General features: G+C 37.9%; 1 protein-coding gene across 1 annotated transcript; it reads left to right on the top strand.

Annotated features, from left to right (window-relative positions):
* Positions 1 to 4,739: 4,739 nt before the first annotated feature.
* Positions 4,740 to 5,268, top strand: LOC131818244 (small ribosomal subunit protein uS10-like). Its single transcript, XM_059152521.1, has one exon. The coding sequence runs from the start codon at positions 4,878 to 4,880 to the stop codon at positions 5,235 to 5,237; it is 360 nt and encodes a 119-aa protein (XP_059008504.1). The 5' UTR covers positions 4,740 to 4,877; the 3' UTR covers positions 5,238 to 5,268.
* Positions 5,269 to 24,171: the final 18,903 nt, after the last annotated feature.

The following is a 24,171-nucleotide window of genomic DNA, read 5'->3' as shown; positions in this document are numbered from 1 at the left end:
GTTGTAACATACTTATTTTATACATTGTTACTGTGTATAATAAAATGCAGTGGAAATCTAAATAAACTTCCCCTGTCCCCCAGTTGAGGCTGTCTACAGAAAGGGACACCAGTTGCCAGTGGATAATAAATGGAAACATGCTGAACAAGATAATTGGAGAGAAAAAAAAGTGGGTAATAAGGGAAATCAGACATGATACAAATTCAGACTTGAAAGGATCATAAAAAATATAATGCCTTGTCTGGCCAAACAGAACACTGTGGAATTTAGCCTTTACTAGTAGCTATTTATACTTGGAGGGATTTGGGATTTTTTTTAAGGCTTTGGGTGTTGTTGTTGTTGTTGTTGTTGTTTTAGGGTGGGCAGTTTGAACATACTAGAATAAAAAGGATCTATAGAATAGATTCTATAGAAAGGACCTATAGAATAATAGGATCTATATTCATAAATACGAGAATCTAATAATTGTCTCATTTGAATAAATCTATATTTGTATGTGAATAAATACTGTTATATGCTAACAATTAAGGATATAAGCCTATCCTTTTTCTTGGGTATATAGTGAGTGGGGAGGTACGGTATAACTGAATCTACCCTCAACCGACCAAAGATGTTGGGAATGTGTGAGTCACTTTCTCTTGGATATTCTACTCTCATTTGTTTCTTTTCTGCTATGCATTTCTGTGGCTGTCATAAAAAATAGAAATTATCTAGCATTCCTACATGTACTATAATGCCTCTTGGTTTACTAATTATGTCCTGAAATAGCCATGTTTTGTTTGCAGTAGAGCATTATATGCATATACTTATTTTCTTGCTATACATGGTACATAATATTCATGTTTTAATAGGTCTTGTGTATGCGGTACTAGAAAATCTTGTGTACTAATGGACAGTGTTTTGAACTCACAGATGACAACGCTGCTTTCCTACCTAAGAGAATTTCCAGTATAGGAAGTTATACAAACAAGTCAAAAGTATTTGTATAGTAATCATTGGGAATCTCTACATATTTACGCTTTTAGCTATTTCCCAAGATCTCCCCCAATTTCTACTCTCCTATCATAGTTACTATACCCATCAAAATATGTATCACTTATAGTAGGGGATGGAATGGAGTGTTATTAGAAGAGAGAGACATATTACTACTGTATTCATTGTCATGAAAACTTTAAAAACAGGCCAGTCCCAGACTCCTTTGGCATCCTAGGACAAACAGCAAATATCCTAAAATTATATTTCACATTTTGCATTTCCCTTAATCCTAATCCTACAGTAAGCCCTCTTCATGCAAATCCCTAGGATGTAAATATCTTGTGTTGGCTAAGGAGAGAAGGAGCAAAAAAGATACTATGCAAATGTTTGGTCATAAAAAGTTACCCTACTTAAAATGTTCTTGCAAAAATTTAATGAAGTGGCAGATGCCAAGTTTTCTGTATGATTTTTCTCTTTTTAAATTTATAATTTTTAACTTTTCCATTTAAAATCAAGTCCATTCGGGGCGCCTGGGTGGCTCAGTTGGTTAAAGCCTCTGCCTTCCGCTCAGGTCATGATCCCAGGGTCCTGGGATCAAGCCCCGCATCGGGCTCTTTGCTCAGCGGGTAGTCTGCTTCCTCCTCTCTCTCTGCCTGCTTCTCCGCCTACTTGTGATTTCTGTCTGTCAAATAAATAAATAAAATCTTAAAAAAAAAATTAAGTCCATCTAATTTAATTTTATAAGTATGCCACTTTATAAATATACAATTTCTTGGTGTTTTAACCAAATTTGTGATTTTTATGGTAGCACCAGGACATTAACATATTTTGGTACCAGGAAATGGGGCTCTGCTAAAACAAACACCTAAAAATGTGGAAATGAATTTCGGCAATGGGTAGAGGCTGGAAGAATTTTAAGCCACATGATTAAAAAAGCCTCTATTGCTTAATCAGACTGTTAGGTTTAGGGATGGTAAGGTATAGGCTCAGGAAGAAAAGAGCAAGATTGAGAAAGCTATTTTCTTAACGGATACATATATCTTCATGAGTAGAATGTAACTACAAATATTAACGTGTAATAGTGTTTCTATTCCTCAATAGAAACACTAAAATGGCTCAAAAGAAAATGAGAAAACTATTACTGGAAACTGGTGGAAAGATGATTCATATTATATAGTAAAAAATTTGGCTGACAGGGTGCCTAGGTGGCTCAGTGTTGGTTAAGCCGCTGCCTTTGGCTTAGGTAATGATCTCAGGGTCCTGGGATCAAGCCCCCCGCATCAGACTCTGCTTAGCAGGAAGCCTGCTTCCCCTTCTCTATCTGCCTGCCTCTCTGCCTGCCTCTCTACCTACTTATGATCTCTCTCTCTCTCTCTGTAAAATAAAATCTTAAAAAAAAAAAAAAAAAACTTGGCTGAATTGTGTTTTATAGTTTTGTGAAAGGCAAATTTGGAAGTGATAAATTTGAATACTTGGCTGAGAAAATTTCCCAGGAAAATGTTGAAGGTTAGGCCTGGTGTATATTTGCTGCTTATAGTAGAATGTGAAAGAAAAAAGAGAAATAGAGAAAGGAACTAGTATGCAGAATGGAAACGAAGTTTGATTATTTAGAGGAATTCTCAGCCTATCCAAACTGCAAAAGATGCCGAAATTAGGAGATTAACTGGAGAAAGCTCTGGAGAGACTGCGTACCTGAACAACTTTTTTCTTCTTTTTTTTTTTTAAGATTTTATTTATTTATTTATTTATTTATTTGACAGAGGAAGCAAGCAAGCGAGACAGCAAGCACAAGCAGGGGGGTGGCAGGCAGGGGAGAAGCAGGCTCCCCGCCAAGCAAGGAGCCTGAAGTGGGGGCTCAATCCCAGAACCCTGGGATCATGACCTGAGCTGAGGGCAGCTGCTTAACTGACTGAGCCACCCAGGCACCCCTGAACAACTTTAGCTGAAGAGATTAGGTATGTGACTCATAGATCCAATCAACCATCTCAGAAATGAATAGAGATGGTTTCCCAATAGTGATGTTTTGGAGATTTTTTTGTTTGGTTGGTTGGTTAGTTGGGTTTTTTGAGTGTGGGCAGTTTGTCCTGCCTCCTAATTGTGAGGATTCCTTTGACAAATGAAGACCTACAACCTACAAGGTCTTTCCAAATTTTTTATCAGCAGAAACACTGCTAGCTTGGACTGACAAAAACAGAGACAGGATGAAATAACAAGGCTGTCAGGTTTTCAAAATTCTACAGGCAGGAAATGGGCTGATAGAGACACTCAACTATAAACATGCATTACCCTTCAAGAAAAAAGGAAGAATGACCTTGGAGCCATGGACTTTGAGGGCAGAGAACACCTTGGAGGGTAGAGTCTCAGAACACAAGGGAATTTGCTCTGCTGGGTTTTGATCTTTCTTGGAACCATTGATTTTCTTATGTGTTTATTGACCATATAATTACTTCGGTGGAATGTCTGTTTATATCTTTTGTCTGTTTTCTAATTGGGTTATGTTTGTGTTGGGGGAGGTTGCTGTTAAATACTGAGAGTTCTTTATATATATTAGATATCAGTCCTTAGCAAGATATGTGATTTGCAGAGATTTTCCTCTAGTCGGTAGGTTGTCTTTCCATCCTCTTAACAAAGCCTTTTGCAGACCAAGATTTTAATTTTGATTAGATATAATAATTTATCAGATTTCTCTTTTATGAATCATGCTTTTGGTATCAACTCTAAGACCGCTTTACCTAGCTCTAAATCCCCCAAATTTTTCCTTTGTTTTTTCCCACAGGTTTTATAGTTTTATGTTATACATTTTGAGTTGTTATATGATTGTATCAAATATGATATGATGGAGATATTACTATTGAGTTATAATGTATAATACTGAGGTAGAGGATTTTTTTTTGTTTTTGTTTGCCTGTAGTGTCCAATTGCTCTAGCACTATTTGTTGAAAAAGCGGTCTTTCCTTCACTGAATTTGTTTTATACCTCAGAAATCAGTTGCACATGTTTATGTGAATCTAATTCTGGCTCTTTGTTTTGTCTCATTGATCCAAGGGCCAGTTTCTGCTTTTATTATTGTATACTGTAAATCTTGATATTGGGTTCAGTGATTCCTCCCACTTTGTTATTCTTTATCAAAATGACTCTATATATTCCAGCTCATATGTCTTTTCATTTAAATTTTAGAATAATCTGACCTTAAAAAAAAAGAATAATCTGGTTTATATTTACCAAATGGACAAAATAATGGCCTCACGAATATACCCACATCTTTCTTAATCCCTGGAACTTGTGAATTTCTAGGTTATATAGCAAGGGATTGCAGATGGAATCAGGTTGCTAACCACCTGTCTTTAAGTAAATTATTCTGGATTATTCACATGGGCATGATATAATCACAAAGGTCTTTTTATTTATTTATATTTTTTTTAAAGATTTTATTTATTTATTCGACAGAGAGAAATCACAAGTAGGCAGAGAGGCAGGCAGAGAGAGAGAGGAGGAAGCAGGCTCCCCGCTGAGCAGAGAGCCCGATGCGGGACTTGATCCCAGGACCTTGAGATCATGACCTGAGCCGAAGGCAGCGGCCCAATCACTGAGCCACCCAGGCGCCCACAAAGGTCTTTTTAAAGATGGAAAAGACAGAAGAGGAAGTTAGAATGATGCATTTTGAGAAGGACTCTATCTGTTGTTGCCTGCTTGGACGATGGAGACCAAGAGGGCAATGCACCAAAGAATGCAGGCAGGCAGCCTCTAGAAGCTGGAAATAACAATAAGAAGAAGAACTAGAGCTCTTTGAGGAAGACGCGGTCGCAGGTTCGGCGGTCCTTTGGTGGCCCTGCTTCTGCTCCTGACTCACCGCTGTTCGCTCTCACCGAGGAACAAGTCGGTCAGGAAGCCGCGCCGCAGCCATGGCTTTTAAAGACACCGGGAAGACACCCGTGGAACCGGAGGTGGCGATTCACCGAATTAGAATAACTCTCACCAGCCGCAACGTAAAATCTTTGGAAAAGGTATGTGCTGATTTGATCAGGGGCGCCAAGGAAAAGAATCTGAAAGTGAAAGGACCAGTTCGGATGCCTACCAAGACTCTGAGAATCACTACAAGAAAAACTCCTTGTGGTGAAGGCTCTAAGACTCGGGATCGGTTTCAAATGAGGATCCACAAGCGGCTCATTGATTTGCACAGTCCTTCTGAGATTGTTAAGCAGATTACATCCATCAGTATTGAGCCAGGAGTTGAGGTTGAAGTCACCATTGCAGATGCTTAAATCAACCTTTTTAATAAATTGATAATCTGTTGTTAAAAAAAAAGAAGAAGAAGAAGAAGAAGAAGAAGAAGAAGAAGAAGAAGAAGAAGAAGAAGAAGAAGAAGAAGAACAACAACAACTAGAAAAAAGAGGAGGAGAATAGAGAAGATAGAAGGTCCTCTGTGAGCTTCTAAAAGGCCATAAAGGAGTGCAGCCTGCCTACACCTTGCTTTTAGCCCAGTGAGACCCATGCTGGACTTCTAACATATAAAAACATATAAAACTATAAAATAATAAATTTGTGTTTTAAGCCATTTGTTATACCAGCAATAATACATTTACCAAAAAAAAAAAAAAAAAAAAAATCTTGCTGGATTTGGATAGGAATTGCATTTAAACCTCTATACCAGAGTTTGGAGTAAATTAACATCTTTACTGTCTTCCAACCCATGAACACACTGTGTATACATATTTTGATCTTCTATTTCTTTCATCATCGTTGTATAGTTTTCAACAATAAAAGTCCTATATATGTTTTGTGTTACATTACTATGTATTTTTGAGTGACGATGAGTACTATATATTTTTTTAATTTCAGTGTCCATTGCCAACATATAGAAATACAACTGATTTTTCTATGTTTGTCTTCTACTTTGTGACTTTCTGAACTCAGTTTTTAGTTCTAGAAATTTAAAGACTAATTGAATTTTTCTACATGGATAATTATGTTATCCGTAAACAGGACAGTTTTATTTCCTATATAGGCCTTTTATTGCCTTTCTTTCCCCCTACTGCATACACAAGAACTTAAGGATTATGTCAAGAATAGTGAGAGGAGAAATTCTTGCTTCCTGATCTTCAAGCAAAAGGATTTACTATTACACCTTTAAGTATAATACTAGCTGTGATTTTTTCTGTAGATACTTTTTATCAGTTTGAAGACTTTTCCCTCTATTCCTGTTTTTCTGAGTTTTTACCATGAATCAGAGTTGAATTTGGCCAAATGTTGATTTGTGATTTTTTTTCCTTCTTTAGTTTGTTGAAATGGTAGATTACCTTAACTGATTTTCAAATATTGAACCAGCATTGAATCCCTGGAGTAAACACCATTTGGTCATGTAAAATTCTTTTTACATAATACTGAATTCTCTTTGTTAATGTTTAAGGATATTTTTGTGTGTCTATATTCATAATATATAGCGGACTGTGTATTTTTTCTTTTATACTGTCTGTGCCTTCAGCATCAAGGTAATACCAGTATTCTGTTTTCTGGAAGAGACTGTGTTCTTTAAACATTTGGCAAAATTCTCAAATGAAATTATCTGACCCTGGAGGTTTCTTTTTGGTGAATGTGTTATAGATTACAGATTAAATTTCCTTAACAGTATTTTGGCCATTCACATTATTTCATATTGGGTACATTGTGGTAGTTTTGTGATTCAAGTTCATCTAAGTTGTCATATTTATGTGTAGAATTGTTAATCAGTATTCTCTTATCCTTTCGATGTCTGCAATGTAGTGATATCTGCTATTTCACATGGGTATTGGTAATCTGTGTCTTTTGGGTTTTTTGGTGGTGGTGTTGTTTCTAGAAGTTTGTCAATTTTATTGATCTTCCCAAAGAACCAGCTCTTAATCTCAGTGATTTTTCCTATTGTTTTTTTGAAGACACCTTTTTAGTATATATATATATATATATATACATATATACATATATATGTATGTATATATATGATTTTACTTATTTATTTGACAGAGAGAACACAAGCAGGTGGAGGTGAGAGGGAGAAACAGGCTTCCTGCAGAGCTGGGAGCCCAGTGCGGGGCTTGATCCCAAGACCCTGGGATCATGACCTGAGCCGACGAAGGCAGATGCTTAATGACTGAGCCACACAGGTGCCCCATCCTATTGTTTTGATGTTTTCTTTCTTTCTTTCTTTTTTTAACTTTAAAGATTTTATTTATTTATTTGACAGAGATCACAAGTAGGCAGAGAGGCAGGCGGGGGTGGGAGGGAAGCAGGCTCCCTGCTGAGCAGAGAACCTGATATGGGTCTCAATCCCAGGACCCCGAGATCATGACCTGAGTGGAAGGCAGAGTCTTAACCCACTGAGCCACCAGGCACCCCCTTTTTTTTTTAAGTGAGTTTGTTTTCTTCTTCTTCTTTTTTTTTTTTTTTAAGATTTTTTATTTATTTATTTGACAGAGAGAGTGATCACAAGTAGGCAGAGAGGCAGGCAGAAAAAGAGAGAGGGAAGCAGGCTCCCTGCTGATCAGAGAGCCCAATGCAGGACTTGTTCCCATGACCCTGAAATCATGACCTGAGGTGAAGGCAGAGGCTTAAACCCACTGAGGTACCCAAGTGCCTCTGTGTTTTCAATTTCATTGATTTCTGTTCTTACCCTGATTTGTTCTTTCTTCTGTTTATTTTCCATTATTTTCCATTCTAGGTCCTGTTTTGGGAAGTTAAATTAACAATTTGAGAATTTTCCTCTTTTCTAATATATGCACTAGTGCTATGAATTTCTCTTTATCCTGCTTCATCTGCCTCCTACAAATTTTGATACATTGTTTTCTTAATTTTCATTCAGTTTTATTTTCATTCATTTCTTTTTTTTTTTTTAAGATTTTATTTATTTATTTGACAGAGAGAAATCACAAGTAGATGGAGAGGCAGGCAGAGAGAGAGAGAGGGAAGCAGGCTCCCTGCTGAGCAGAGAGCCCGATGCGGGACTCGATCCCAGGACCCTGAGATCATGACCTGAGCCGAAGGCAGCGGCTTAACCCACTGAGCCACCCAGGCGCCCCTATTTTCATTCATTTCAATGTCTTTTTTCTATGAATAATTTCAAATTTTCTTACTTAGAAAAATTAAATACCAAAGCAGTATTTTACAACTGCATATGGTTCACTTATTTATCAATAGAGAGTATTCTTTCTGATGAAAATACGATTTTCACTGACATCTCATTTTTAAAATTCAGGTAAGTATCTTTGGTTATCATTCACTAAAATAAATATTGGTTTTTACCATATACCAATTTACATATGTAGCATTTATTTCCAAAATTAGGTTCCCAAACCATAACAGTTCAACATGTTTTTGAGACTTCCTCTTTGACCCATGGATTATTTAGAAGTATATTTTTAAGATAGGCCACTCATGGTTTTCTTTGATTAATGTTTGCATGATATACCCTTTCTGTTCTATTACTTTCAACTTTCCTGTATCTTTATATCTGAAGTGTGTTTCTTGGTGACAGCATATTTTTTAAAATATTTTTTTAATTGTGGCAAAATATACTCAATGTAAGATTTACCACTTTAACAATTTTTAAGTGTACAATTCAGTGGCATTAAATATATTCACACTGTTTTGCCACCATCACCGCTATCCATCTCCAATATTTCAGCATCCCTAACTGAAACTTGGTATCCATCAAACGTTAACTCCCTATTACCATTTCCTCCCAGCCAGTGGTAACTACTATTCTACCTTCTTTCTCTATGAACTTGACTGTTCCAGGTACCTCATATCATGGAATCATATATTTGTCCATTTGTGTCTGGCTTCTTTCACCTAGCACAGTATTTCCGACCTTCATCCATGTTGCATGTGTCAGAACTTAATTCCTACTAAAGGTTAAATAACACATCCATTGTATGTATATACCACATTTTATTTTCCCATTCATCCAATAATTGACATCTGGGTTGCTTCTACCTTTTAGCTACTAAGAATAATGCTGCCGGGACGCCTGGGTGGCTCAGTTGGTTAAACAGCTGCCTTCGGCTCAGGTCATGATCCCAGTGCCCTGGGATCGAGTCCCACATCAGGCTCCTTGCTCTGCAGGGAGCCTGCTTCTCCCTCTGACTCTGCCTGCCACTCTGTCTGCCTGTGCTCGCTCTCGCTCTCTCTCTCTGTGACAAATAAATAAAATCTTAAAAAAAAAAAAAACTATCATATTAAAAAAAAAAAAGAATAATGCTGCCATGAACATTGACATAAAAGTATCTGTTCTAGGGGCGCCTCAGTGGATTAAAGCCTCTGCCTTTGACTCAGGTCATGATCCCAGGATCCTGGGATCAAGCCCCGCGTCGGGCTCTCTGCTCCGCATGGAGCCTGCTTCCTCCTCTCTCTCTCTGCCTGCCTCTCTGCCTACTTGTGATCTCTGTCAAATAAATAAATAAAATCTTAAAAAAAAAAACCTATCTGTTCTAATCCCTACTTTAAATTCATTTGTAATTGTTGTACTGTATGATAATTATATATTTAATTTTTTGGAGGAACTGCCATGTTTTCTATAGCTTCACCATTTAAGAGTTTCTCCACATCCTTGCCATTGATTATTTTCTTTTTTTTTTTTTAATTATAGCCATTTCAGTGGTTATAAAGTGGTTGTCTCATTGTGGTTTTGATTTGCATTTTCCTAATGACTGATGATACTGGTTCCCTTTATGCTTGAATGAGATAAATAGATAGATAGATATAGGTATATATTTTTCTGTTTGGTTTTTTTTTATTTTATTTTATTTATTTATTTATTTATTTGACAGAGAGAGATTACAAGTAGGCAGAGAGGCAGGCAGAGAGAGAGAGGAGGAAGCAGGCTCCCCGCTGAGCAGAGAGCCCGATGCGGGACTCGATCCCAGGACCCTGAGATCATGACCTGAGCCGAAGGCAGCGGCTTAACCCACTGAGCCACCCAGGCGCCCATGTTTGGGGTTTTTTTGTATTTGATTTTGTTTTTGCTGGATAGAGGATTTGGAATTTGGAATTCATTCCTTCACTGCTTTAAAATGTACCACTTCTTCTGGCCTCTATGGTTTCTTATGAGAAATCTGTTTTGTTTGGATTTCCCCCTCCAAATGTAAGGTGGTATTTCTCTTACTTTCAAGATTTTTATTTAGTCCTTAGTTTTCAGAAGTTTGACTGTGATATACCATGATATTGACTGGGGGTGGGGGTTGGAGAGGAGTCTTGTTACTCAGTATCTTGAGTCTGTTTATAGTCTTTGCCAAATTGGGGGAATTTTCAGTCATTATTTCTTTGAGGACTTTTTCAATCCATATTTTTTCCTTCCAGGACTTCAATGTTAGGAATGTTAGATCTTGTATTAATCTCACAGGTTCCTGAGTTTTCTTTGACTCTTTTTTCAGTCTATTTTCTGTTGTTCATATTGGGTAATTTTTGTTGTTCTGATTCCTTTCTGTGTCTCCTCCATTTATGCTGTTAGCACATCTATTAAGTTTATTTCCATTATCATACTTTTCAGTTAATTTTCCTTTGTTTCTTTTTTACATCTTCTGTTTTCTTTTCTGGACTTCACATTTCTTTTCTGAGATTTTTTCTTTTGTTTCAGGCATTTTTATGAAGTTTGAGGTATTTATGAGACAATTCTAACATCTCTGTCATCTTGATACTCTTTTGAATATCTTTTTTTCACTCATTTTGAGATTTTCCTGGTACTTGGTATCATGATAAATTTTTAGTTGAAGTGTGAAAATTTTGTGTTAAGATTTAAATCATATTTAAACCTTGTTTAAGCTGGCATTCTCTGACTCCACTCACATGGGAAGGGGGTGTGCCATCTTGTGCAGGTGAGAGATTCAGTCTCCACTGACAGGGGGATGGAGAAGTCCTCCTATTATGTGTGAATGGTAGTGCTGGCACCCTACCAGCCTCCTTTTTATACCTAACTGGCTGGGAGAGGTAGGAATACCTCTTTACTGCTCATTTGCCCTCTATATTCACCATAGAAAAGAGTGTGGACTGGTTAGCCTGGATGGTGGTGAAGATCTTGACCATATTACACTTACTCTGATACCAACCCATTTGGTTGCTAAAAATTTCCCTCTTGGGAGATGCCTGGGCAGCCCAGTCCATTAAGTGTCTGCCTTCACTTAGGTTATGATCCCAGGACCCCGGGATCAAGTCCCGTGTCAGGCACCTCCCTCTGCCTGCCACTCCCCCTGTTCGTGCCTCTCTCGCTCTCTCTAACAAATTAATAAAATCTTAAAAAAAAAAAAAAAGAATTTCCCTCTTGGTACTTGCTGTGGCTATATCTTATAAATTAATAAGTATCGTGTATTTCCACTTTTGTTCAGTTGAAAATATCCTCCAATTTCATTTGAGACTTCCTGTTTGACTCATGGGTTGATTACATGTCAGTTGTTTAATTTTTAAGTATTTGTGGACTTGCTAAATATCTTTGTTACTTTTTTCTAATTTAATTCAATTCTAGTAAGGAAAATGCTTGGCATGATTTTAGTTCTTTTACATTTATGAAGATTTAGTTTATCCAGAATATTGTTTATCATGGTGAATATTCCACATGCAACTGTAAAGAATACATACTCTGCTGTCAATCTACAAATGTCGTTTAGATGGCATTGAAGACTTCTGTACCTTGATCTCTTGTCTGTTGATCTATCAATAGGTAAGAGATAAATGTTAAAATCTTCCACATTAATTGTAGATTTATTTACTTCTTTCAGTTTATCAATTTTTGCTTTGTGCATTTATTTTACATATACATATATATCCCCACCTTTACCAAGGTATAACTGACATATAACATTGGATAAGGTATACAATGCAATTATTTGATATATATATATGAAATGATTACCACAGAGGGTTAATTGACACCTCCATCATTCCATATAATTACCTTTTTAGGGGTGTGGTGAAAACAATCTACTTCCTTAGCAAATATCAATTATATAACTCAGTATTAACTGTAGTCACGCTTACATTAGCTTCCCAAAACATATTCATCTTTTATCTAAAAATTTGTACCCTTTGATGAATATCTCCCCACTTTTCCCATCCCTAAGCCCCTGGCAACCACCATTCTCACTCTGTTTCTGAGTTTGGCATTTTTCAATTCTACATATAAGTGAGATCATACAGTATTTTTCTTTCTCTGACTTATTTCACTTGCATAATGCACTCAGGGTCCATCCATGTTGCCAAAAATGGCAGAAATTCTTTTCTCATGGCTGAATACCACTCCATTGTATTTACGAGTATATACATATACCACATCTTCTTAATATATTCATCTACAGAGGTCTACTTAGATTTTTTTCTGTATCTTGGTTATTGTTACTACTGCTGCAGTGAACGTGGCAGTGCAGATCTCTTTGAGATCTTTATATTATTTCCTTTGGATATACACCCAGAAATGGAATTGCTGGATCATATAATACTATTTTTACTTTTCTGATGCATTTCTATATTGTTTTCCATAGTAGCTATACCAATTTACATTCCCACCAATGATGTACAAGGGATCCCTCTGTTCCACGTCATCACCAACACTGTTAAGTCTTGTCTCTCTGATAATACTTTTCTAACAGGTATGTGGTGATATCTAATACTGATTTTAATTTGCATTTTCCTGATGATTAGTGATGTTGAGCACCTTTTCATGTACATGCTGGCTATTTGTATGTCTTCTTTGGAAAGGTATTTAGTCAAGTCCTTTGACTATTTTTTACTATTGAGATTTTTGCTGTTTGAGGCTATCTGCTATTGAGTTGTATGAGTTCCTTATATTTTAGATATTAATTCCTTATCCATGTAGATGGTTTACAAATATTTTCTCAAGTCTATTGGTCAACTTCTCATTTTATTTGTTTTTCTGTGTGGAAACTTGTATTTATTTATTTATTTTTAAGATTTTATTTATTTGAGAGAGAAAACACAAATGGGGAGTGAGGAGGTTGGGGGGCAGGTATGGGAGGCACAGAAGGAGAGGGAGAGAAAATTTTGAACAGGCTGCATAGCCAAGGTGGAGCCCAAGAGTGCAGGGCTCTATCTCATGACCCTGAATATTTTCACTAAAAAGAATATGAGATTGACAGGGGTTTCCTTAAAGTACTTTAAAAATGTTGTTCCACCTACCCGTAGCATGCTGTTTTTCTGATGAGAAATTGTGTTATTAAAGTTATTGTTCTTCTACATGTAATGCATCAGTATTCCATTAAAAGCTCTCGAGATTTTTTTTCCTTTGATTTTCAGCAGTTTTATTACAGTCTGTCTCAGCAAAGTTTTCAGAAGTTTATCCTTTTTGTGGGATTACAGGCATACCTCATTTTATTGAGCTTTGCAGATCAGGCATTCTGTTTTTTTTTAAAGATTTTATTTATTTATTTGACAGAGAGATAGAGAGCACAAGTAGGCAGAGCAGCAGGCAGAGGGAGAGGGAGAAGCAGGCTCTCTGCTGAGCAGGGAGCCCTATGTGGGACTAGATCCCAGGATGCTGGGATTATGACCTGAGCTGAAGGCAGCCGCTTAACTGACTGAGCCACCCAGGTGCCCCAGATCAGGCATTCTTTACAAATCAAAAGTTTGTGGCAAAAAATTTTTCCAACAGTATTTGCTCACTTTGTGTCTCTGTGTTATACTCTGGTAATTCTTACAATATATCAAAATTTTCATTATTATTATATTTGTCATAGTGATCTGTCATTAGTGATTATGACTCACTGAAAGCTCAGATGATGATTAGCATTTTTTTAGCAATAAGGTGTTCATTAAGGTATGTATATTTGCTTACACAATGCTATCACACATTTAACATACTACAGTGTGTGTAAACATAACTTTTATACACACTGGGAAGCCAAAAAATTCATTTGATTCTCTTTATTGTGACATACTTTACTGTGGATCCCAGGACCCTGAGACCATGACCCATTGCATTATTAAAGCAGAAGCTTTAATCCACTGAGCCACCCAAGTATTCCTATTTGTTTTTTTTTAAAGAGAGATTTTGAGCCAAATTTTCATTTTCCCACTATATTTATTAGAGCAGGCCAATTTCTACTTTGTCAATTTGAAAAAAATATTTTATATACGTAGTATTACCATGCTATTTTAAAACTCTCCATAAATATATGTATCCCACCTTATTAAAGCTGTTGTATTTCTCATCTTTACATTGATCAAACCTGTAAGTCTAGTTTAGATCAGTGTTTTTTCCACAGAAAATAGATGTTTTATTCTTCCTCCATTAACTTCTAACTGTATGAATGGTTTCCTTCTGCTGGATTTAGGGTAATCTGTTCCTTTCCTAGATTCTTAAGCTTGGACTGCTTTGACAGCTTATCAACTCTCCACTATGTGAAAGACACTGTATTAAAACTAGGATTATAAGAGTAATCATGTGGGGCAATAATCAATTGCTAGACAGTGACTGTTATGCAAATGAAAATTCTGGCCCTAAATTCTCATTTCCTGCATTTATTAGAGAGTACTAACTTCCCACAAGATGACTTTCCAAAAACGACTTTGATCACCTCCTGCAGGTATCGATATATAGCAACATTATCACTCATATCTGAATGCTATCCTATTTCAACTCTGGTATTCCCTTTGAATAAAACAAAATGTAAATTTCCAAGAGGGGGTTAGAATTACTTTCTAATTGTAAGGATTAAAAATTAGCCTGAGCTCCGCATCAGGCTCCCTGCTCAGCAGGAAGCCTGCTTCTCTCTCTTCCACTCCTACTACTTGTGTTTCCTCTCTCACTGTGTGTCTCTCTCTGTCAAATAAATTTTTAAAATATTTTTTTTAAAAACCTGTCAAATAAATAAATAAAATCTTAAAAAAAAAAAAAAAAAGATGCAGATGCTCGATCCCAGGATCTGGGATCATGATCTGAGCCGAAGGCAGATGCTTAACAACTTAGCCAGCCAGGTGCCCCAGTAAATAAAATCTTTAAAACACACACACACACACACACACACACACACAATTTGACAGTCATCACCTTAACCATATGATCAAATTTAGCCTCATGGTATCAATATGTGCCTCTTAATATATGACAATACAAAATATTTAACATATTTATGAAATAGTCTTACAAAATTATTTAGCCCAAACTCAATCTTTTCTCTACACTTAATTTTTTTTTAATTTTCATAATTTTTTTTTTAAATTTGACAGAGATCACAAGCAGGCAGAGAGGCAGGCAGAGAGAGAAGGAGAAAGCAGGCTCCCCACAGAGCAGAGAGCCCAATGCGGGGCTTGATCCCAGGACCCCAGGATCATGACCTGAGCTAAAGGCAGGGGCTTTAACCCACTGAGCCACAAAGGCGCCCCTCTACACTTAACTTCTAATGTAGATGGCAGAATAAGTTAAACGGCAACATTAGGAAACAAGCGCAACAATCAAAATATGGAACACCCTATAAGACAACTCTAAGCATGGACTCTAAGAAGAAAAACCCAGCATCATGGAAAAAAGGAATAAAGGTAGAGAACCAAATTAGACTAAAAGAGACATATCAACTAAATGTAATTTATAAACCTAGACTTGACTCTAGATAAAAAGAAAAATAGCTATTAAAGTCAGTCTTGGGACAACTGGGAAAATTTGAACAGGCATCATTTGACATATTTTAGAAGGTGTGCTTATATTATGATTATGTAGAAAATTACAGGAAGATAATGCAAATATAACAAACTGTTAGCTTTTAAACTGGGTGGGGGTTGGATGGTAAATGCATGTTCATTATCCTTTTCAACTTTTCTGTGTTTGTAAGTTTTCATAATGACAAGATAGGGAAGTTTAATGGGCAGTTTTCCTCCTGTTACCCTTTTGATAATTTCTAATAAAGAAGAAGTGTAGATTACAGAATACCTGTTATTTGGACTTAACTACAAACTGCATCATACCTTTTTCTACTTCTTCAGCAATGAGCTATATTCTCATTATATATTTACAGCTATTTTATTTTATTTTTTCCAAAATTTTATTTATTTATTTTAAAGATTTTATTATTTTTTTATTTGACAGACAGAGATCACAAGTAGGCAGAGGCAGGCAGAGAGAGAGGAGGAAGCAGGCTCTCTGCTGAGCAGAAAGCCCGATGCGGGGCTCGATCCCAGGACGCTGGGATCATGACCTGAGCCGAAGGCAGAGGTTTTAACTCACTGAGCCACCCAGGCGCCCCATATTTACAGCTATTAATTCCAGAGTATTACAGCATTAATTTCCTGATGCAACTTAGGAGTGAAGTTGTCTCATATGTTCTTTATATTATTTTTTAAAGATTTTATTTATTTGAGAGAGAGCACAACAAGCAGGTGTGGGGGGCAGAGGGTTAGGAAGAAATAGACTCACTGCTGAGCATGGAGCCCAGTGTGGGACTTGATCCCAGGACCCTGAGATCATGACCTGAGCCAAAGGCAGACTTTCAATCATCTGAGCCAGCTAGGCGCCCCCTTTAATTAATTTATTTTTTAAGATTTTATTTATTTGAGAGATAGAGCACGAGCTGGGGGAGGGGCATAAGGAGAGGGATAAGCAGACTCCCTGCTTCAGGGATGGATTCCAGTACTCTGAGATCATGACCTGAGCTGAAGGCAGACACTTAACCAACTGAGCCACCCAGGTGCCCCAATTTAATCAGGTGTATTAAATAAAAATGCAAAAGTAAATAAGAAAGTTCTTAGAAAAAATCCAGAACCATGGGGCACCATGAAATTTCAACAGACCCAAAACCAGGAAAGAAATTCAAACAGTAATCAAAAATCTCCCAAGGGGCACCTGGGTGGCTTAGTGGGTTAAGCCTCTGCCTTCACCTCAGGTCATGATTTCAGGGTCATGGGATCGAGCCCCACACTGGGCTCTCTGCTCAGCAGGGGGCCTGCTTCCCCCTCCCCCTCTGCCTGCCTCTCTGCCTACTTGTGATCTCTCTCTGTCAAATAAATAAATAAAATCTTTTTTTTAAAGACTCTCCCAAGAAACAAAAGCCCAGCGCTTAATGGTTTCCCTGGAGAATTCTACCAAACATTTAAATAAGAGTTAATATCTTCTTCGCAAACTGTTCCAAAAGATAGAAATGGAAAGAAAACTTCCAAACTCATTCTATGAAGCCACCATTACCTTGATCCCAAAACCAGACAAAGACCCCTCTAAAAAGGAGAATTACAGGCCAGTATCCCTAGTGAATTTGATGCAAAAATTCTCAATAAAATACTAGGAAGCTGAATCCAACAGTACATTAAAACAATTATTCACCACAATCAAGTGGGATTTATTCTGGGGCTACAGGGGTGGTTCAATATTTGCAAATCAATCAACGTGACATACCACATTAATAAAAAGATAAGAACCATACAATCCTGTCAATAGATGCAAAAAAAGCATTTGACAAAATGTAGCATCCATTTTTTTTAAATGTATTTATTTGACAGACAGAGATCACAAATAGGCAGAGAGACAGACAGAGAGAGAGGAGGAAACAGGCTCCCCACAGAGCAGGGAGCCCAATGCGGAGCTTGATCCCAGGACCCTGGGATCATGACCTGAGCTGAAGACAGGCTTTAACTCACTGTCACCCAGGTGCCCCTGTAGCATCCATTCTTGATGAAAACCCTCAAGTAGGGATAGGTGTAACATACCTCAACATCATAAAGGCCATAAATGAAAGACACACAGTTAATATCATCCTCAATGGGGAAAAAAAATGAAAGCCTTTCCCCTATTGTTGGGAACAAGACAAGGATGTCTACTCTCATTTCTGTTATTTAACACAGTACTGGAAGTCCTAGCCAGCAATCAGACAATAAAAATAAAAAGTATACAAATTAGCAAAGAGGAAGTCAAACTAATGTTCACAGCAGCATTATCGTCAACAAACTATGGAGACAGTCCAAATGTCCATAGACTAATGGATAAAGAAGATGAGTATCATGTTGTCTGCCCTGTATTTCCCTGATAATGATGTTGAGCATCTTTTAAATGTGTCTATGACCCACCTGGATGTCTTCTTGGAAAGATGTAGTGTGAGACTCCTGGGTGGCTCAGTTGGTTAGGCATCCGCCTTCAGCTCAGATCATGATTCCAGAGTCCTGGGATGGAGTCCCACATTGGGCTCAGTGGGGAGTCTGCTCCCTCTTGTGCATACACACACACACACACACACACACACTCACTCTCTCTCTCTCACAAATAAATAAATAAATCTTTTTTTAAAAAACACCAAAAAGAAAGATGTAGTGTACACACACACACACACACACACACACACAGGAATATTACTCAGCTGTCAATGAAATGAACAAAACCCAAAGCCAGGAGAAGGAAGAAAATATAATAAAGATTAGACCAGAAATAAACAAAACAGAAACTAAAAAAAGCAACAGATCACCCTGGTTCACTAAAAATACCAACAAAATTGATAAACCTTTAGCCAGAGTCATGAATTTTTTTTAAATAAAGAGGATTCAAATAAAATTAGAATTGAAAGAGGAAAAATAACTGATACCACATAAAAGAAAGATTAAAAGAGATTATGAAAAATTATATGTCAGCAAATTGGAAAACCTCAGAGAAATGGACACATTCCTAGAAATACATAACCTCCCAAAATTGAATCAGGAAGAAATAAAAAATTTGACCAGACCAATTATTAGCAATGAAATTGAAATCAGTTATCAAAAAACTCCCAACAAACAGAAGTCCAGGACCAGACAGCTTCACAGGCAAATTCTACCAAACATTTAAAGAAGAATTAATACCTATTCTCAAACTATTCTAAAAAATAGAACAGGAAGTAAAGCTTCCAAATTCATTCTTGAAGCCAGCATTAACCTGATACCAAAACCAGATAAAGACACTACAAAATAAGGGAACTATAGGCCAATATCTCTGATGAACATAGTGGCAAAACCTCTCAATAAAATGTTAGCAAACCCAGGATGCCTGGGTAGCTCAGTCGGTTAAGCGGCTGCCTTTGGCTCAGGTCATGATCCCAGCCTCCTGGGATCGAGTCCCACATTGGGCTCCTTGCTAAGCAGGGAGCCTGCTTCTCCCTCTACCTCTGCTGCCACTCTGCCTGCCTGTGCCTCTGTCTCTCTCTCTCTCTCTCTCTCTCTGACAAATAAATAAATAAAACCTTTTAAAAAAATGTTAGCAAACTGAATCCAACAATACATTAAAAAGAGTCATTTACGGGGCGCCTGGGTGGCTCAGTGGTTAAGCCGCTGCCTTCGGCTCAGGTCATGATCTCGGTGTCCTGGGATCGAGCCCCGCATCGGGCTCTCTGCTCAGCAGGGAGCCTGCTTCCTCCTCTCTCTCTCTGCCTCTCTGCCTACTTGTGATCTCTGTCTGTCAAATAAATAAATAAAATCTTTAAAAAAAAAAAAAAAAAAAAAAGAGTCATTTACCACTATCAAGTGGGATCTAATCCTGGGATGCAAGGGTGGTTCAATATTTATATTCAACAAGAGAAGGATAAAAACCCTATGATCATTTCAACAGATAAAAAGCATTTGACAGGGGGGAGGAGTCAAGATGGCGGAGAAGTAGCAAGCTGAGACTGCTTCAGCTAGCCGGAGATCAGCTAGATAGCTTATCTAAAGATTGCAAACACCTGAAAATCCATCGGCAGATCGAAGAGAAGAAGAACAGCAATTCTGGAAACAGAAAAACAACCACTTTCTGAAAGGTAGGACCCGCAGAGAAGTGAATCCAAAGCGACGGGAAAATAGACCCCGGGGGGAGGGGCCGGCTCCCGGCAAGCAGCGGAGCAACCGTGCACAAAATCAGGACTTTTAAAAGTCTGTTCCGCTGAGGGACATCGCTCCAGAGGCTAAACCGGGGCGAAGCCCACGCGGGGTCAGCGTGGCCTCAGGTCCCGCAGGGTCACAGAAGGATCGGGGGTGTCTGAGTGTCGCAGAGCTTGCGGGTATTGGAACGGGAAAGCCGGCTACAGAGACAGAGCCGACAGTAAGCTCGCAGCTCCGTGTTACCTTGAACCGGTCGCAGGCTCGGTGAGCTCGGAGCGCGGCCGGAGGTCAGGCAGACGGGAGTAACTGGGCGCTGTTCTCTGAGGGCGCACTGAGGAGTGCGGCCCTGGGCTCTCGGCTCCTCCGGGCCGGAGACCAGGAGGCCGCCATTTGTATTCCCGTCCTCCGGAACTCTACGGAAAGCGCTCAGGTAACAAAAGCTCCTGAAAGCAAAACCGAGCAGATTACTCACCCCGGCCCTGGGTAAGGGCGGTGTAATTCCGCCTGGGGCAAAGACACTTGAGAATCACTACACTAGGCCCCTCCCCCAGAAGATCAACAAGAAATCCAGCGGAGACCAAGTTCACCTACCAAGGAGTGCGGTCTCAATACCAAGGAGAGCAGCAGAATTCCAGAGGAGGAGAAAGCCAAACACGGAACTCATGGCTTTTTTCCTGTGATTTTTTTTAGTCTTGCAGTTAATTTAATTTTTTCTTTTTCATTTTTTTTTTTTTCTCGTCTTCGGGTAAAATTTTTTTTTTAACTGTTACCTTTTTCTTTTTTAACGATTTTTTACTAGTTTATCTAATATATATATTTTTTCTTTTTTACATTTTTCTTAGGTGTTTTCTTTTTTTAAAAATTCTTTTCTTTTCTTTTTTTTTCTTTTCTTTTTGTTTTTTTTTTCTTTCTTCCTTTTTGAACCTCTTTTTATCCCCTTTCTCCCCACTCACGATTTTGGATCTCTTCTAATTTGGTTAAAGCATATTTTCCTGGGGTTGTTGCCACCCTTTTAGTATTTTACTTGCCCCTTCATTTACACTTATCTGGACAAAATGACAAGACATAAAAATTCAACACAAAAAAAAGAACAAGAGGCAGTACCGAAGGCTAGGGACCTAATCAATACAGACATTAGTAATATGTCAGATCTAGAGTTCAGAATGACAATTCTCAAGGTTCTAGCTGGGCTCGAAAAAGGCATGGAAGATATTAGAGAAACCCTCTCGAGAGATATAAAAGCCCTTTCTGGAGAAATAAAAGAACTAAAATCTAACCAAGGTGAAATCAAAAAAGCTATTAATGAGGTGCAATCAAAAATGGAGGCTCTAACTGCTAGGATAAATGAGGCAGAAGAAAGAATTAGTGATATAGAAGACCAAATGACAGAGAATAAAGAAGCTGAGCAAAAGAGGGACAAACAGCTACTGGACCACGAGGGGAGAATTCGAGAGATAAATGACACCATAAGACGAAACAACATTAGAATAATTGGGATTCCAGAAGAAGAAGAAAATGTGAGGGGAGCAGAAGGTATACTGGAGAGAATTATTGGGGAGAATTTCCCCAATATGGCAAAGGGAACGAGCATCAAAATTCAGGAGGTTCAGAGAACGCCCCTCAAAATCAATAAGAATAGGCCCACACCCCGTCACCTAATAGTAAAATTTACAAGTCTCAATGACAAAGAGAAAATCCTGAAAGCAGCCCGGGAAAAGAAGTCTGTAACATACAATGGTAAAAATATTAGATTGGCAGCTGACTTATCCACAGAGACCTGGCAGGCCAGAAAGAGCTGGCATGATATTTTCAGAGCACTAAACGAGAAAAACATGCAGCCAAGAATACTATATCCAGCTAGGCTATCATTGAAAATAGAAGGAGAGATTAAAAGCTTCCAGGACAAACAACAACTGAAAGAATTTGCAAATACCAAACCAGCTCTACAAGAAATATTGAAAGGGGTCCTCTAAGCAAAGAGAGAGCCTACAAGTGGTAGATCAGAAAGGAACAGAGACCATATACAGTAACAGTCACCTTACAGGCAATACAATGGCACTAAATTCATATCTCTCAATACTTACCCTGAATGTGAATGGGCTAAATGCCCCTGTCAAAAGATACAGGGTATCAGAATGGATAAAAAAACAAAACCCATCTATATGTTGCCTCCAAGAAACACATTTTAAGCCCGAAGACACCTCCAGATTTAAAGTGAGGGGGTGGAAAAGAATTTACCATGCTAATGGACATCAGAAGAAAGCAGGAGTGGCAATCCTTATATCAGATCAATTAGATTTTAAGCCAAAGACTATAATAAGAGATGAGGAAGGACACTATATCATACTCAAAGGGTCTGTCCAACAAGAAGATTTAACAATTTTAAATATCTACGCCCCCAATGTGGGAGCAGCCAACTATATAAACCAATTAATAACAAAATCAAAGAAACACATCAACAATAATACAATAATAGTAGGGGACTTTAACACTCCCCTCACTGAAATAGACAGGTCATCCAAGCAAAAGATCAGCAAGGAAATAAAGGCCTTAAACGACACACTGGACCAGATGGACATCACAGATATATTCAGAGCATTTCATCCCAAAGCAACAGAATACACATTCTTCTCTAGTGCACATGGAACATTCTCCAGAATAGATCACATCCTCGGTCCTAAATCAGGACTCAACCGGTATCAAAAGATTGGGATCATTCCCTGCATATTTTCAGACCACAATGCTCTAAAGCTAGAACTCAACCACAAAAAGAAGTTTGGAAAGAACCCAAATACATGGAGACTAAACAGTATCCTTCTAAAGAATGAATGGGTCAACCGGGAAATTAAAGAAGAATTGAAAAAAATCATGGAAACAAATGATAATGAAAATACAACGGTTCAAAATCTGTGGGACACAACAAAGGCAGTCCTGAGAGGAAAATATATAGCGGTACAAGCCTTTCTCAAGAAACAAGAAAGGTCTCAGGTACACAACCTAACCCTACACCTAAAGGAGCTGGAGAAAGAACAAGAAAGAAACCCTAAGCCCAGCAGGAGAAGAGAAATCATAAAGATCAGAGCAGAAATCAATGAAATAGAAACCAAAAAAACAATAGAACAAATCAACGAAACTAGGAGCTGGTTCTTTGAAAGAATTAATAAAATTGATAAACCCCTGGCCCGACTTATCAAAAAGAAAAGAGAAAGGACCCAAATAAATAAAATCATGAATGAAAGAGGAGAGATCACAACTAACACCAAAGAAATACAAACTATTATAAGAACATACTATGAGCAACTCTATGGCAATAAATTTGACAATCTGGAAGAAATGGATGCATTCCTAGAAACATATAAACTACCACAACTGAACCAGGAAGAAATAGAAAGCCTGAACAGACCCATAACCAGTAAGGAGATTGAAACAGTCATTAAAAATCTCCAAACAAACAAAAGCCCAGGGCCAGACGGCTTCCCGGGGGAATTCTACCAAACATTTAAAGAAGAACTAATTCCTATTCTCCTGAAACTGTTCCAAAAAATAGAAATGGAAGGAAAACTTCCAAACTCATTTTATGAAGCCAGCATCACCTTGATCCCAAAACCAGACAAGGATCCCACCAAAAAAGAGAGCTATAGACCGATATCCTTGATGAACACAGATGCGAAAATACTCAACAAAATACTAGCCAATAGGATTCAACAGTACATTAAAAAGATTATTCACCACGACCAAGTGGGATTTATTCCAGGGCTGCAAGGTTGGTTCAACATCCGCAAATCAGTCAATGTGATACAACACATCAATAAAAGAAAGAACAAGAACCATATGATACTCTCAATAGATGCTGAAAAAGCATTTGACAAAGTACAACATCCCTTCCTGATCAAAACTCTTCAAAGTGTAGGGATAGAGGGCACATACCTCAATATCATCAAAGCCATCTATGAAAAACCCACCGCAAATATCATTCTCAATGGAGAAAAACTGAAAGCTTTTCCGCTAAGGTCAGGAACACGGCAGGGATGTCCATTATCACCACTGCTATTCAACATCGTACTAGAGGTCCTAGCCTCAGCAATCAGACAACAAAAGGAAATTAAAGGCATCCAAATCGGCAAAGAAGAAGTCAAATTATCACTCTTCGCAGATGATATGATACTATATGTGGAAAACCCAAAAGACTCCACTCCAAAACTGCTAGAACTTATACAGGAATTCAGTAAAGTGTCAGGATATAAAATCAATGCACAGAAATCAGTTGCATTTCTCTACACCAACAGCAAGACAGAAGAAAGAGATATTAAGGAGTCAATCCCATTTACAATTGCATCCAAAACCATAAGATACCTAGGAATAAACCTAACCAAAGAGACACAGAATCTATACTCAGAAAACTATAAAGTACTCATGAAAGAA

The sequence above is a fragment of the Mustela lutreola genome, chromosome 16, assembly GCF_030435805.1.
Source record: "Mustela lutreola isolate mMusLut2 chromosome 16, mMusLut2.pri, whole genome shotgun sequence".
NCBI classification, from domain to species: Eukaryota; Metazoa; Chordata; class Mammalia; order Carnivora; family Mustelidae; genus Mustela; species Mustela lutreola.
This window is presented reverse-complemented; position numbering and strand designations above follow the sequence as displayed.